The 15,489-nt window shown below is 47.3% G+C and overlaps 1 protein-coding gene across 3 annotated transcripts in view; it reads right to left on the bottom strand.

Moving 5' to 3' along the window:
* Positions 1 to 6,899: 6,899 nt before the first annotated feature.
* LOC138754826 (IgGFc-binding protein-like) overlaps positions 6,900 to 15,489 on the bottom strand; it is a 32,321-nt gene continuing 23,731 nt past the window's right edge. For 2 of the 3 annotated variants that reach the window (XM_069919707.1, XM_069919706.1), the window contains exons 4-6: positions 14,897 to 15,264; positions 10,620 to 10,885; positions 6,900 to 8,278 (exon numbers count right to left, since the gene is read on the bottom strand). In XM_069919707.1, coding sequence (XP_069775808.1) covers positions 8,121 to 8,278; positions 10,620 to 10,885; positions 14,897 to 15,264 — 792 coding nt within the window. In that variant the 3' untranslated portion in view covers positions 6,900 to 8,120. The remainder of the gene's footprint in view (positions 8,279 to 10,619; positions 10,886 to 14,896; positions 15,265 to 15,489) is intronic. The other variant, XM_069919708.1, reaches the window with a different exon arrangement.

The following is a 15,489-nucleotide window of genomic DNA, read 5'->3' on the forward strand; positions in this document are numbered from 1 at the left end:
GCCTCGTGAAAACAGGTGGAGTGAACTCAGCCTTTTCTCCTTGGAGAGGCAGAGGGTGGGAGGGGACCTGATAGAGGTGGATAAGATAAGAGACATTGATCGTGTAGATAGAGGATTTTTCCCAGGTGGCCACAAGGACACGGGTTTAAGGTGCTGGGGACTAGGTACAGAGGAGATGTCAGGGGTACTTTTTGTTATGCAGAGAGTGGTGGGCGCGTGGAATGGGCTACTGGCAACGGTAGTGGAAGCGGATATGTTATAGGTCCTTTAAGAGGCTTTTGGAGAGGTCCACAGAGGTTAGAAAAATAAAGGGCGATGGGAAAGCCAAGTAATTTCTACGGATGGCACAACTCTGTGGGCCGAAGGGCCTGTATTGCACAGCAAGGTTTTGATGTTTTCTATGTTTATCTGCTGCACTGTTCTATGGTTCTAAGACAAGTATCCATTATCTGACACCTATGGGGATTGGTAGATGCCGGATGTGCCTTTTCCGGTTGCTTGGGATTGTGGGTTGTGTGATTGGCGAACTAACAGCGAGGCATGCCAATTTTAAATATTTTACATATATTTTTAACCAATTTATTTTCCTTGATTTTTTTTTCGCCAGTTTCTTGAATTCTGGATCCCAGAGGTTTTACTGTACATGGATTGGAAAAGGTTTAGCGATGTTCAAGGTTTAAGGTTCCTTTATTGTCACAAAATTAAACATTAAAATTTAAAATACATGATGTACTTTAACATTCGCTTGCCGTAAGGCGAAGAGTCATCGTGAGCATTGCCCGGTGCCCCTAACAATGGGAGAAAGAAATATATAAAATTTAAAAATTTAGACATACCACATGGTAACACAAGCCCGTGACACCTAATTACTCCCAATTATCCTGTAACCTCTGATACATTAAGAAGGGTGGGAGGAAAGTGAAGCCCCCCCCCGGGGAAAACCCACGCAGACACGTGCAAACTCCTTACAGACAGCGCGGGATTGGAATCCTGGTCCCGCTCACTGGGGCTGTAACAGCATTGTGCTAACCAGGAAGCAAAAGGGAGTCCTGTTGGAGTCAATGAGTGTCCGTGGATTCGCTTCCAGCGATCCCACATCTGCACAGACTCCCGTTCGATCCAGATCCAAGCCTCCGACGCCACTGGGAAGCCTTTCAGCGCCTGAGGCACCTTCTTCCCCTCAGCACCCTCTCACCATGGGCAAACTGTGGTCAAGTGGGACTGGCAGGTAGTCAGCTTGGCAGGCAAGGGCAATTGGGCCAAATGGCCAGTTTCCTTGCTTTGGAACTTGTAACTAACTGTGGGCCATTGTTCCTGGAATAAGTAGACCAGGAATGGTTGATTGTAATCGGGGAACGATAGGCAGTGAAAAATGATCCTGGAAATGGTTAGCGTGGGAGCAGCGGACAATTGTGAGAGGAAGTCAATGGGTCAGGCAGCCTTGAGTATCAGAATCAGAGTTTATTATCAGAAGCACAGTGCAAAGTTCATTGTTTAGCAGCAGATATTGCTAGGAAATCACGTCAAAATGAATAAATTAGTGCAATAGAAGCGAAAGTGTCTGTGGTTCATCGTCCATTCAGAAATTCAGGGCGGTACGCTATTACAGTGCCAGCAACCTAGATTTGAATCTGGCGCTGTTGGTAAGGAGTTTGCACACTCTGCCCGTGTCTGCGTGGGATTCCTCCGGGGGCTCCCACTTTATCCCACCCTTCATAATCTGCTGGGGTTGTAGCTCATTTGGGTGTAAATAGGAGGCAGGGACTCATGGTCCAAAGGGTCTGTTATCGTCCTGTACGCTGGATTGAAAGCCCCCTCGATAATTCTTTGAGCCATCTTTAAGCTCCCTGTGAGTGTCGCCATTTTGGGAAAGGGATCATGTGACAGAGTAGATAGATGTGTTTTGGGAGATAAATTGGGACAGGTTTGTTAGAGCAGGTCACACACAAACACTTTAAAACACAGAGTATTTACATCACGGACACTCAGTGACTCCAACAGGACTCCCTTTTGCTTCCTGGTTAGCACAATGCTGTTACAGCCCCAGTGACCGGGACCAGGGTTCCAATACTGTGCTGTCTGTAAGGAGTTTGCACATGTCTGCATGGGTTTTCCCCGGGGGGGTCTTCACTTTCCTCCCACCCTTCTTAATGTATCAGAGGTTACAGGATAATCGGGAGTAATTAGGTGTCACGGGCTTGTGTTACCGTGTGGTATGTTTAAATTTACAGTACAGAAACAGGCCATATCGGCCCTTCTCGTCCGCACTGATTTACGTGAAACTCCACTAGTTCCACCTACCCACTCCCCACACCCATAACCGTCCAACCCCCTCACATCCATGTACTCATCCAACCTCCTCTTAAATTACAGAATTGACCCTGCTGCAACTACCTCTTCCGGAAGGTCATTCCACTCAGCCACCACTCTCTGAGTGAAGAAGCATCCTCTGAGATTACTCCTAAAGTTTTGACCCCTAACCCTTAACTTATGACCCCTTGTTCCAATCTCCCCTACCTTCAGGGGAAAGAGCCTATTCAAAACCACTCTGTCTATTCCCTTCATAATTTTAAACACCTCTGTCAAATCCCCCCCTCAACCTTCTACACTCCAATAAATAAAGTCCCAATCCACTCAATCTTTCTCCGTATTCAAGATACTGCAATCCAGGCAACATTTTTGTAAACCTTCTCTGCATCCTCTCTACCTTATTGATATCCTTCCTATAATTTGGAGACCAGAACTGCACACAATACTCCAAACTGGGCCTCACCAAAGTCTTAAACAGTCTCAACATCACCTCCTAGCTCCCTATTCTATCTTAGCAACAGTGGCAGTTTTGTCTGGAAAACATAATTTCGCGTCTGGAAGGTCATGTGATCTTTGCTGGTAGAGAGGAGAAAAAAACTGGCTTTGCTCTCAGAGTCGGAGGGAGTGAGTGAGTGAGAGAGAGAGAGAGAGAGAGACATAGACATCAGTTCCAGAGTGTTACACCCAGCAGACAGTAGCTGGGATTTGGACCGGACAAGCTGGCAAGCTTTTGGAAGACGGCCTGGTCAAAGCCCATATGGTTCATGCAGGAGGAGAGGAACCCTGTGATGACCTGAAAGAAAGAGGTTATCACCTGGAGAACCTTGAAGGGGACAAGTTTATTCAACAAGACTCTGGAGTGGCTGATTAAAAAGAAATCAGTTGTGGATGTCCTGGAATGAGAAAACTCTGAAAACCAACAAGAACCTTCCTGATTGGTAACCATTTACCTGCTAAGCACAAAAGCCTGGTGAACTTAATTCATGTTAAATTCTGTGCACAGTATAAGAATTGCCTGCAACCAGTGAGATTGGGCTGTGAACCAAAGAACTTTGCTGAACTTACACACACATTACACACACCTGCACTTAGAATTAGAAGGGGGTTTGATCCTGTTTTCATGTTCAAAGATAATTAAAAGCAACTTCAGGTGGCCATTTGTCATGGTGAATATCTATTTCTGCTGGGTTTTGGGGTCCCCTGGGCTCGTAACACTCATTTATCTTCAAACCGGTTGGAGAGGTTCCACATCTAAAAGTTGATCATTATCTCTCATTATAGAAAGCATTCTTGGCCTCGAGACATCTCTTGAACGAGGGCTGGTACTCAGAGCCAATCTCGGCGCCCAGGAGTAGGCCTGAAATGGCCTCATAATTTCTGTTCTTTTTAAATGCAGGAGATGGTGAGCCTCACCTCAGATCAAGGAAAGAAGCCGGCTACAATATTTACCTATTTGGAGCTCTCTCTGCATTAAGTATGAGCCTGCTCACTGCATTACTCCTTCAGAGAAAAGACAACCTGCCATGACTGAATGATTATCGTGCCGACAAAGTGCAAAATTTTCCTCCAGCTGTGGACTTTCTCCAACCAGATGGTATTCACATGGCGCGTGCTGGGAGATGGCTTCGCTGACCACCTCAGCTCCATCCATTGCAATAGCGTGGATCTCCCAGAGCCAACCCAGTTCAATTACCCATCCCATTCCCCTGCCGACATGTCTGTCAGGCCCCTGCCAGACTAAGACCACCCTCACCTCATCTTCCATCTGGGCCCCCTCCCCTCCCCCCACCAACTGGATGGCATTAACATCGACTTCTCCAGTTTCCTTTCCCTTCACTCCCCTCCCCATCTTCTCCTCACATCTCCTCCCCCTATCTTTCTCTCTCTCCTTTCACAGAGCCATAAACCACACCCCTGATGCCATATAAGCCCCTGTCTTCCTTTCTCCCTCCTGTCCCCTTCTCATAACCAATTAACACTTTTGTCTACTGGTCTGCATTCCCCCCCTCCCACCTTCCCCTCTTTCCAGCCTTTTAATACAAGCCCCTGGCAACTTTTTGCTCAGATTGTTTCAGGCCCAAGAGGTCGGTGACATATCTTTACCTCCTCTGGACCCTACTGGACTGGCTGAGCTCCTCCAGCATCTCTGTGCTTTTCCAACAATCACAGCAGATCTTCACGGATTTAACGCCGACTTCTGTTGGACTGCTGCCTGCTCTCCCCCACTTCCCCTGTCCCTCCGCCCTCCAGCTCCCCACCCCCTTCTCTTTCCATTCATGGAGCCAACCCCCCCGCCCCCCCATTCGCTGCTGGGCCCTCCCTCCTTATCCACCTATTACCTCCTGCCTGTGGTTACTGGGCTCCTCCTCTGCCCCCCTTCCATTTCATTTGGGCGCCTGCTCCTACCCTGACGAAGGGCCCAAGCCCGAATCATTGGTTAAGTATCTTTATCTTTGCTGTGTAGAGTTCGCTATGAGAGCTCTTGAGTTTCTCCAGCATCATGTCCTTACTTCGACCGCGGCATCAGCAGATGTTCGTGTTTTGCTGCCCGCCACGAGATGGGTGTAATATCTATTCAGAAGTCCAGCAGCGTTTTGTCCCTCAGCTTCCTCTCTGGGGGACGAACCTAAGCAGGGGTGAAGCGAATTTGAGTTTATGTAATATGATTCCAATCCTTGGGGGAGGGGGTCGTCTGCTAAATTTTTTGTGGCTTTGATTTTGTTTTTCAGTTGACAAATGGTGCTTAACCTCGAAGAAGACATGAATAAGTAATTTTTTTAAAGAGGTGCTTTCATATTGGCAATAATAATTTTATAAAATCATTTAAATTTACAGTGAAATTGTAACCAGGTGAAATACTGGCTGCTTCAATCTTGAAATTAATTCCATGCGTATTCTATTAAATTGAATTCCAGTGATTATTGCAAAATGTTCCCTGTTGTTTTTGAGCATTTGCATTGTTCAGTACAAGTTCATTTCATCTTCCTTTCTCTGCCGTCTTTCATGGTTGAAGATCTGTGTGCAGCAAGGCTGGGCTGAGTGGGAAAGGGGATCAGCTCATGGGCTGAATGGCGGGGCATACTCGATGGGCTGAATGGCCTATTTCTGCTTCAACAACTTATGGCACTATGGTAACACAGCACAGGATCGGGGCCCCTCTGCCAGTGAGTTCCAGTGAGTGTGGGGAATGGGGTTCCAGTGAGTGTTGGGAATGGGGTTCCAGTGAGTGTGGGGAACAGGTTTCCAGTGAGTGTGGGGAATAGGGTTCCAGTGAGTACACAGTGAGTGTGGGGAACAAGGTTCCAGTGAGTGTGGAGAACCCCAGGTTTCTGTAGTCACTGCTGCGTTCGCGTTTACGGGGGATGCTCCGAGCCGAAGAATATACCTACCCAAGGAGGGTTTGGTAAGTGCTCCGTGGGGCCGGGTTCTCCACTTTCAGCCGCATTGGGGTAGAATAGGCAACTTTATAGCCGGGTATTCCGGTCACCTGAAAGCGGCTACAGACATCAGTTCCAGAGGGACAAGCTGGCAAGCTCTAGAAGACAGCCTGATCAATGGAGAGGACTGGCTGTCCAGTGTTTCCCTTTGAATAGGAGAAACAGAAAGGAACTCTATGGTGACCTGAAAGAAAGAGGTGATCATCTGGAGAACCCTGAAGGGGGCAAGTTTCATCAGCAAGACACTGGAGTGGCTGATTAAGAAGGAATCAGTTGTGGATGTCCTGGAACAACAAATTTCTCTCAAAACCGACAAGAACCTTCCTGAGTGGTAACCATTTACCTGTTAAGCACCAAAGTCTGGTGAACTTTATTAATGTTAAATTCTGTGCACAGTATAAGGATTGCCTGCAACCAGTAGGATTGGGCTGTGAACCAAAGAACTTTTCTAAACTTACACACACCTGCGTTTAGAATTAGAGGGGGGTTAAGTCAATAGAGACAAGTTAAAGTTTGATTCAATTTTCATGTTCAAAGGTAATTAAAAGCAACATTTTTTTAATGTAATCCTTTGTCGTGGTGAATATCTATTGCTGCTGGGTTTTGGGGACCTCTGGACTCATAACAACTCCAGTAGTTTTATACATACGGAAATGCTTACTGTATACGAAGATCTGACTAACTGATGGTAAATAAGAACCTGTTCCAACTTAAATACAAACCTACTTAGGAACAGATCTTGTTTGTAACCTGGGGACTGCCCGAATGACATTTAAAGGGCTCTTAGGCAACCTTTACTTTATCCACTGCCGAACTGGACAAAGATTTAACCATGCCCGCAACTCGTTGGGTGTCAAAGCTATCCCCTGAGGTCAAGGGTGACAGATTTTGTTCCGCTGATCTATTTATGGGCTCTCAGGTGGCTTACGAGTCTAGTCTTGGATGGCCTTCCGCATTCAGGACAGGTGATTCAGATTGGGCGCGGGTCGTCGCCGCCTCTCCTTCCATCAACCTCTTTCCTTCTTGCTCTGTTGGCTTTGAAAGTAGCCGCTCCTTCTTGGACGATGGCTTCCTACCCTGGACGTTGGCTTTCCAATTATTGATGTCCACAACTAGCGATGTATTGAATGACTCTAAACCCACACCTGGAGATTAGGGATCAACACTTTAATGCAGGAAGGTCAAGACTTCAGAATCAGGAAACAAAAGTCCAGAATACTCAGGTAATGAACAGCTTTTTAAAAAAAGAATATGAAACTCCAATAATCCAGCCCTACCACGGATTTAGTGGAAGATCTTCTTCACCGTTCCTATGAGCCCCCCCAGCGTAGATTTTTCACCTGTTTAAGGTGATACATCTGAACTGGAGGGGGACTTTGCAGGATGGTTTGGTTGGTGCTGCTGCAGAGGGCGGGGTGGGGGGGGGGGGGGGTGAGTGGTTAAATTGGATTGGCAGGGGGATGAAAACCAGAGTGCCAGAGGGAGATAGGTGGGTAAAGCAGGGAAATTATGATGGAGAAGATTCAGAGATCTGTCACGAAAAAGTCAGGAAATTCGTTGTTTTGTGGCAGCGTCACAGTGCAGGTAAAGCCAGAATTCACAGGGTTGGACATGGTAGAGATTTTTACAGGTGCATCTATTTGAGTGCAAGGAGTGTGGTAGGACAAGCAGGAGAGCTTAGAGCGTGGATTGGCACGTGGAATTATGACATTATGGCCACTAGGGACTCTGAGTTTCAGGTGGGGGAAGACTAGCAGCTGTAGACATGATAGAACAATGGGGATGAGATGGGAAGTTGCTCGAGTGTGGGGAACAGGTTTCCAGTATGTGTGGGGAACAGGGTTCCAGTGAGTGTGGGGAACAGGGTTCCAGTGAATGTGGGGAACGGGGTTCCAGTGAGTGTGGGGAACAGGTTTCCAGTGAGTGTGGGGAATAGGGTTCCAGTGAGTACACAGTGAGTGTGGGGAACAAGGTTCCAGTGAGTGTGGAGAACAGGGTTCCAGTGAGTGTGGGGAACGGGGTTCCAGTGATTACACAGTGAGTTTGGGGAACGGGATTCCATTGAGTACACAGTGAGTGTGGGGAACGGGGTTCCAGTGAATACACGCTGCGAGATTTGCTGGGTTTCTCCAGCAATTCTATGTTTTTACAACAATCACAGCATCTGCGGACTTTCGCGTTTCATCCCAGAGAGTTTGTTGGGCTGCCACTCAATTCACCATCTGGATGTTGAACAACTAAAACATCAGATTATTGAACTTTCATGTTATCATCAGAATAAATGTATTTTTCTAAAACTACATTTGATGTTTGCAGTTTCTGTTGTGAATTTAATCAGAACTGGAAGGAGGGAAGCAACAACAAGGCTTCTAGCTACTTAGGAGCAGAGTGTCCCTGAGACAGGTGTAAATAATATTTCCGTTGCAGTATCACAGCGAGGACGGACATCACACATCCCACTGACAGCAGCGCGACTGCAGGGACATAATAATTTCTTACACCCTTCTCCGAGTTCATCGTCAGCCGAAGACCTGGTTGAATGCAAAGACATAATGCGTTATTCAAATGATTCTAAAATTGCATCCTCTCATTTATCTGCCAACTAAAACCTCCTATTGAAAGTTTTATTGATGCTTTAAAATAGGTCAAAAACTCAGTGCCCAGAGGAGGCAGAATATACAAGGCCTGAGCCCTTCGTCAAGGCTTGAGAAAAAAGTTGGCAGGTGCCTGATTAAAAAGGTGGGGGGAAGGGGTGGGCGAGGGGGAGGAGCACAGGACAACAGGTAAGTGGTGGACATAGTTGGGAGGACAGGAGAGGATAAAAGACACTAATTGATCATGGGACTGTGAATGAAGAGCTGGAGGAAAGGAGAGAGGGATAGGGAGCGAGATTCATGGGGAGGGGGGGTTCTAACAGAATCAGGAGAAGTCGCTGTTGAAACCATCTGCTTGGAGGGAGCCCAGATGGACGATGAGGTGCTGTTCCTCCAATGTGTGGGCGGTCTCAATCTGGCAGGGCATGGGTCCACGGACAGACATGTCGGGCAAGGGAGTGGGACGGGGGGAATTGAAATGCCTCATCAGTGTTGACTGAAGACAAAAGCCGTTGAGCAAGAAAGTCTAGCGGATGCTGGGGTCGAGCAACACATAACAGCTCTGGAGAAACTCAGCAGGTCACGCAGCTTCCACAGGAATAAACGGGTGCCCTGTGTATGGGGCCGGGCCCTCCGTACATTGTAGGTAAAACAGGGGGACGCCTGAGTGAAAAGGTGGGGGTGGAGGAGGCAGGGGGAGAGGAGGGAGGAAGGGGCAGGGGGAGGAGCACAGGCCAACAGGTACGAGGTGGATGCAGGTGGGAGGGGAGAAGTGATGGGGTGGGAGAAGGTAGCTCTCTAGTAGGAGAAGAGGGCAAGGAGAGAGAGAGAGCCCTGGGGAGGGGTTTCATGGAAAATGGAGATGGTGCCCGATTGGAGGGCGCCCAGACTAAAGATGAGGTGTTGTTTCTTCAACTTGCGGGTGACCTTGGTTTGGCAGGGCCTGGACAGACATATCAATGTGGGAGTGGGAAAGGGAATTAGGACAATATTGGATATGATGAATCTTCTAATTCTTTCCAGATGTAATTCATCCAAATCTTCAATAGGCCAATGGATTAGCAACTGGATAACCCATGAGATGTCTCCCTGTGAACTTTCTGGGCGCCACTCCAACACTCCTTTTAAACATTTAAATTTAGCCATACGGCACGGTAACAGGCCCTTTTGGCCCATGAGTCCTTGCTGCCCAATTGTGCCCCATTGACCAACACCCCTGGTACGTTTTGAACAGTGGGAGGAAACTGGAGCCCTCGGGGAAAACCCACACAGACATTGAGAGAACAAACAAACTCCTTACAGGCTGCGCGAGATTCGAACTCAGGTCCCAATCGCTGGCACTGTGGCAGTATTGCGCTAACCGCTATGCAAATTGAGCGTTGTGGACAAACTGAGAGATCTTGGGCTACATGTCCATAGGAACATTTAAAAACCTGCTGCTCAGCTAGATAGTGTTGCTGAAGCATAATCTGTGGTGGCCTTCATTAACCGTGCGATCAGAGTCAAGAGCCGCGAGGTAATGTTACAGCTACATTGGTTTTTACCAAAGGGTCTGTGTCCAAGATGACAGAGCCTGTGCTGGGCAGCGAACCAGGAGTGGAGCAGCAAACTGGCGCAGGGTACCAAAACTGGGGAGAACAACTCCTCCCCTAACCCCGCCACGCTTGAAAAGGAGAAGCAGAGGAGACAACTCCACAGGACGGTGACTGTGGGACCAGCAAGGGGCTCAGCACTGAAGGGTTAGGGTTAGGGCTGTTAGAGACTGGATTATGGCAACCGGGTATCAGAACTGGGATTCTATAGAGTTCTGGGGGCAAGAAGGGCTCAGGAAAGGCCTCGGGTGCTGAAGGCTTCTTGATCAGAGGTTGGGAGCTGGAGCTCAGGTGGCCAATGGATCAAACAGGGGTCCGTGCGGCAGCGGAGGCCGCGGGAGGCGAATCCGCGGACACTCAATGTTTCTGAGGGGGACTCTCGTTTGCTTCTCTTTCTCTGACTGTAATTTCTGCTGAGGGCGAATCTTTATCTGCCTTATGGAAGACTAAATACTATTCTGTGTCATGTTACGTCTGCAGCCAGGTTACAGCGCCAGCAACCCAGGTTCGAATCTGGCGCCATCTATAAGGTATCTGTACGTATCTGTGTGGGTTTCCTCTGGGGGCTCCAGCTTCCTCCCTCCTTTCAAAACGTACCGGGATGCACACGCTCGCGATCTCACCGTAACTTGAAACAGGTGGTGATAAACTCGATCTTGAGTGAAAGGAGACGCAAGAGGACCCACCTTCCAGGTTGCTGGGGAAAACCAGAGGGCCCTGTGCGAGACGGGATGGCTCGCCTCTGGGGACCCATGTGTTGAGGCCCCGCCTGCTCCGCGAAGGGAGACAACCCTGGGTACACCGGTTCGGAGACGACGTCCTGTGGCAGATCACCACCTCGCAGACGATGAAAACCTGGGAGTGGCCCTCAAACTTGAACACATGGAAGCTGAACCGCTCCTTCCTTGGGTCATGTGACAGGAAATATTTGAAGGTCGAGTCTTTGGGACAACTGGGGAAAAAATGAAGAACAAAATGGCAACGTAAATGTCATTACAGCATTTCATAGAACATTACAGAACAGTACAGACCTTTCGGCCCACGATGTGCTGAGTCATATATACTTTAAACAAACTAAACCCTCCTACTTCATAACCTCTAATTTTCATTCATCCACAACCCTCTGCGTAAAAAACTTATTCCTGACATCTCCCTGAAATCTCCTCCCCTTCAATTTGTACAGATATCCTCTGGTGTTTGCTATACCTGCCCTGGGAAACAGGAGCTGGTTGTCCACCTTATCCATGCCTTTCATAATCTTGTTGACCTCTATTGTCACCTCTCGTCCTTCAATGCTTCAAAGAGAAAAGTCCCGGCTTTGCTCATCTGGCTTCATAAGACTTGTTTCCTAATCCAGGCAACATCCTGGTCAGTCTCCTCTGCCCCCTCTCCATCGCTTCCACATCCTTCCTGTAATGAGGTGACCAGAACTGAACAGAATACTCCTAAGTGGGGTCTCACCAGAGATTAATAGAGCTGCAACATCACCTCACGGCTCCTGAATTCAATCCCCCGACTAATGAAGCCCAGCATCCCAGAAGCCTTCTTAACTACGCTATCCACCTGCACAGCAAGATTTCCACCCCAAGGTCCCTCTGTTACTCCACACTGGCCCATTAACCCTGCACTCAGGCTTCTGGTTTGACCTTCCAAAATGCATCACCTCACGCTTATCCGGATTGAACTCCATCCGCCACTTTTCCAACTCTGCATCCTGTCTCTATCCCATTGTACCCTACGATAGCCTTCAACATTATTCACAAATGCATTTAGATGGGTTCACGAGTAGGGAGGTGCATTGCAGACAATAGATAATCAGATGATATATCACAGAGCATAGGCAGGACTTTCCACTGCTCATATGAAGTCTACTTCTTCACGGATATTGATACAGAGGGACAAACAGAAGATGGGATTACATCCTTGAAATCTACATCTAGACCTGTATTACAATAGTTGCATATTAGGATGTTAGTTTGTTCTAATTTGAAAAAGAATGCGTCAATAACCAATATCCTTGATTATGGACAAGGCCATAGGACCCTAGACCATTACAGCACAGAAAACAGGCCCTTGACCCTTCTAGTCTGTGCCGAACTGTTACTCTGTCTCATCCCAATGACCTACACCCAGCGCATATCCCTCCATACCCCTCCCATCCATGAACCTGTTCAGACTTTTCGGAAATGTGAAAATTGAGCCCGTGTTCACCGCTCCAGCTGCCAGATCCCACCACTTTCTGTGCAAGGATCGACCTGATGTTGCCCCTAAACCTTCCCCCTGTTACTGTGCTGCAACTCCAAACGCTGTCTCCCCTCCCCCCCCCCACCAGTGATCAAGGGGCTGAGCGGTTAGTGTGGTGGTCAGCCCAGCACCATTGCAGCACCAGCGGCTGGAGTTCGAATCCGGCGCTGTCCATAAGGAGTTTTTGGCCATTCTTTCCATGTCCGCCTGGGTTCCCTCCAGACGCTCCGGTTTCCTCCTACTGGGGTTGTAGGCTGATTGGGTGACATGGGCTTGTGAGCCGAATGGGCCTGTCACCGTGCTGTATGTCTAAAATCAACTCACTAGCCCAATTCTATTTCAATGCGTCATTGAAAGCATCCTGTCTGGGTGTTGGACCAAGGTGCCAAATTATGAGGGGGTATTGTGACAGAGTATTTGGAGGTGGTTTGGGAGGATTGTTACAGCTTGCACACCAAACATTTTAAAAACACAAAATTTTTGCAGAGTGCTATTTTGCAAAAGGCAACATGTGATCTTTACAGGCAGAAGCAGAACAGCTTGGCTCTCAGAGAGGGAGAGAGGAGAGAGACAGAGGGACAAGTTGGCAAACTTTGGAAGACTGCATGGTCAAAGGAGAAGGCGAGCTGTCTGAAAGGTGACCTGAAAGAAAGAGGTTATCATCTGGAGAACCCTGAAGGGGTCAAGTTTCATCAGCAAGACTGATTAAGAAGGAATCAGGTGCGGATGTCCTGGAACAAAAGGAATCTCTCTCTGAAGACCGACAAGAACCCAACTGAGTGGTAACCATTTGCCTGTTAAGCACCAAAGCCTGGTGAAGTTTGTTAATGCTAACTTTTGTGCACAGTACGAGAATTACCTGCAACCAGTGACACTGGACTGTGAACCAAAGAACTTTTCTACACTTATATACACATTACACACATGTGCGCTTAGAATTAGAGGGGGGTTAAGTAGGTTAAGTAAGTTGATAGTAATAAGTTAAATTTTGGTTCTGTTTTCATGTTCAAAAATAATTAAAAGCAACTTTTGTTTAAGTAACCCTTTGTCATGTTGCTGCTGGGTTTTGGGGTCCTCTGGACTCCATAACAGTAGGTGTTTTTTTCTCACTGAGGTTGGGAGGGACACAGTTAGGGGTGAAAGGTAAGATGTTCAAAGGGAGGATCTTCTTCACACAGAGAGTGGTGGGGGTGTGGAACGAGCCGCCAGCTGAAGTGGCACATGTGAACTCCATTTTGACATTTAAGAAACGTTTGGACAGGTACATGGAGGGGAGGGGTATGGACTGGGTGCAGGACAGTGGGACTAGGAATTATAATAGTTCAGCACAGACTAGAAGGGCCGAAGGGCCTGTTTCTCTGCTGTAATGTTCTATGGCTCCAGCTGTAACTGCTGAAAAAAAGGTTAATTTCAGCCATAAAATGCAGAGGATTTCTCTGTTTGATCTTCTCCAATAACACTGGACAATAAAGATTTTGCTTCCTGAACACTTTTGGGAGTATTTTATGGATTTTGGGCCGCTGATCTTGAAGATCCCATCACCTACCATTTTTTAGATATAAACTATTTTTCTGATTTCCTGTTATATTTGAAGTCTACGTCAAGCAGACAAAACCACGATGTGCAACGCGTCATTGAAAATTCATTTCCAGCATTCGCACTTGGACGCCTTCCCAGCTGATTTTGGTGCCATCAGTGACGGACACAGTGAAAGGTTTCACCAGGACATTGTGACCATGGAAAAGCGGTATCAGGGCAACTGGAATCTATCAACGCTGGCCGACTATTGTTGGACACTGACAAAAGAGGCATCAGATGCTGAGTACAAACGAAAATCAGTGGCAAAAGATTTTGAGGTCCGTTGATCTCTCAGTGTCGTTATACATGCTACATTCAATAAAAGTTAATTTAATGTTTCTCCAACATCCTACATGATCCAAACATCAGTTTGAAGTCATCTATCATGGTCCCCATTTTTTTTGTCAGGAAGCAAGCCTTTTGAAAAACGTAGTTGTCCAGTGTAATTCATGCTAATTTTGATGTCGTGTACAGTATATGCAAATACAATTGAGAGTGTATAATCATGGCTTAGTCTCTAACCACAAATAAAAATTGCTTTGAGCCTGAATCAAAGGCTCCATTTGTAATATTTAATAGAACTGCTACTAATGCCATTGTACCTCTTTAATCCAGCAACGTTTGGAGCTGGCCAGACCACAGAAAATGCTGAAAATCAGAAAGTGACCACGAAGGGAACCCCCGATGTAAGCATATCAAAGGTAGAACAAAGCTTAAAACAAGAGATAATACTGTGGGGCAGCACAGTTAGTCTTGCAGTGAGCACCACACCTTTACAGCGCCGGAGATCGGGATGTAAGTACAAACTCCTGACAGACAGTGTGACACTTGAACTCCCAGCCCCGATCACTGGCACTGTAAAGGTCGAATCTACCGCCATTAATACAAACTCCTGACAGACATCGTGGATCTCGAACCCCCAGTCCCAAGCAACCCTCAACCTTTACAGCACCAGCAATCGGGACGGGGTTCAAGTCCCACACTGTCTGTCAGGAGTTTGTACAAACGGCAGCAGATTCAAAACGTGCCAGACCACAGGTGTTGCCAGACCACAGAGTGCTGGATAATTGAGGTTCAACCTGTAAATCTATACCGCTATTAATGGACAGGCATACCCCTTGATAATATTTACAGCAATTACCCATTTTCTATGATGGTGTACCGCAAGTGATTCTGGCTCAGGGCTGGCACTGAGATGCAATTCTCGGTAAAAATTTGCACTCCGCTATCGTTGGTGTCCGCCTCCATCTCCAGGTACAGGGTTCGGTTCAGCGCGGTTTTGTAAGGGAAGTCAAAGACTGGGCTGTCGAAGGATGGCGAGTTGTGCAAGGTAAAAGATATATTGTAGTGTCCCTGATGCAACACGTAATTGGAATGAGGCACAAACCCCAAAGTGATGTTCTCAGTTGTCGACATCTCGCACATTAACTTGATTTTCAGGCGGTGAATCGGAGTGCGAGGGGCGGTTCCATAAATCGTATTCACATACACTATCTTCCCGGTCTCATTCTGGAAACAAATAAGGCAGTACAGTAAAATTCCTGCTATCAAGCACCTATGGGAATTGATAGATGCCGGATGAGTAAATTTTCCGGTTGCTTGAGGCCCAGCTTTACTGTATTATGATAAAATCATCAGAATTAATAGATTGGGTGAACGCAGAGACTCTTTTGCCCAGAGTAGGGGAATCAGTAACCAGAGGTCATAGGTTGCAAGTGGGGGGTGAAGGGGGAG

This window comes from Narcine bancroftii, chromosome 2, assembly GCF_036971445.1.
Source record: "Narcine bancroftii isolate sNarBan1 chromosome 2, sNarBan1.hap1, whole genome shotgun sequence".
Taxonomy (NCBI): Eukaryota; Metazoa; Chordata; class Chondrichthyes; order Torpediniformes; family Narcinidae; genus Narcine; species Narcine bancroftii.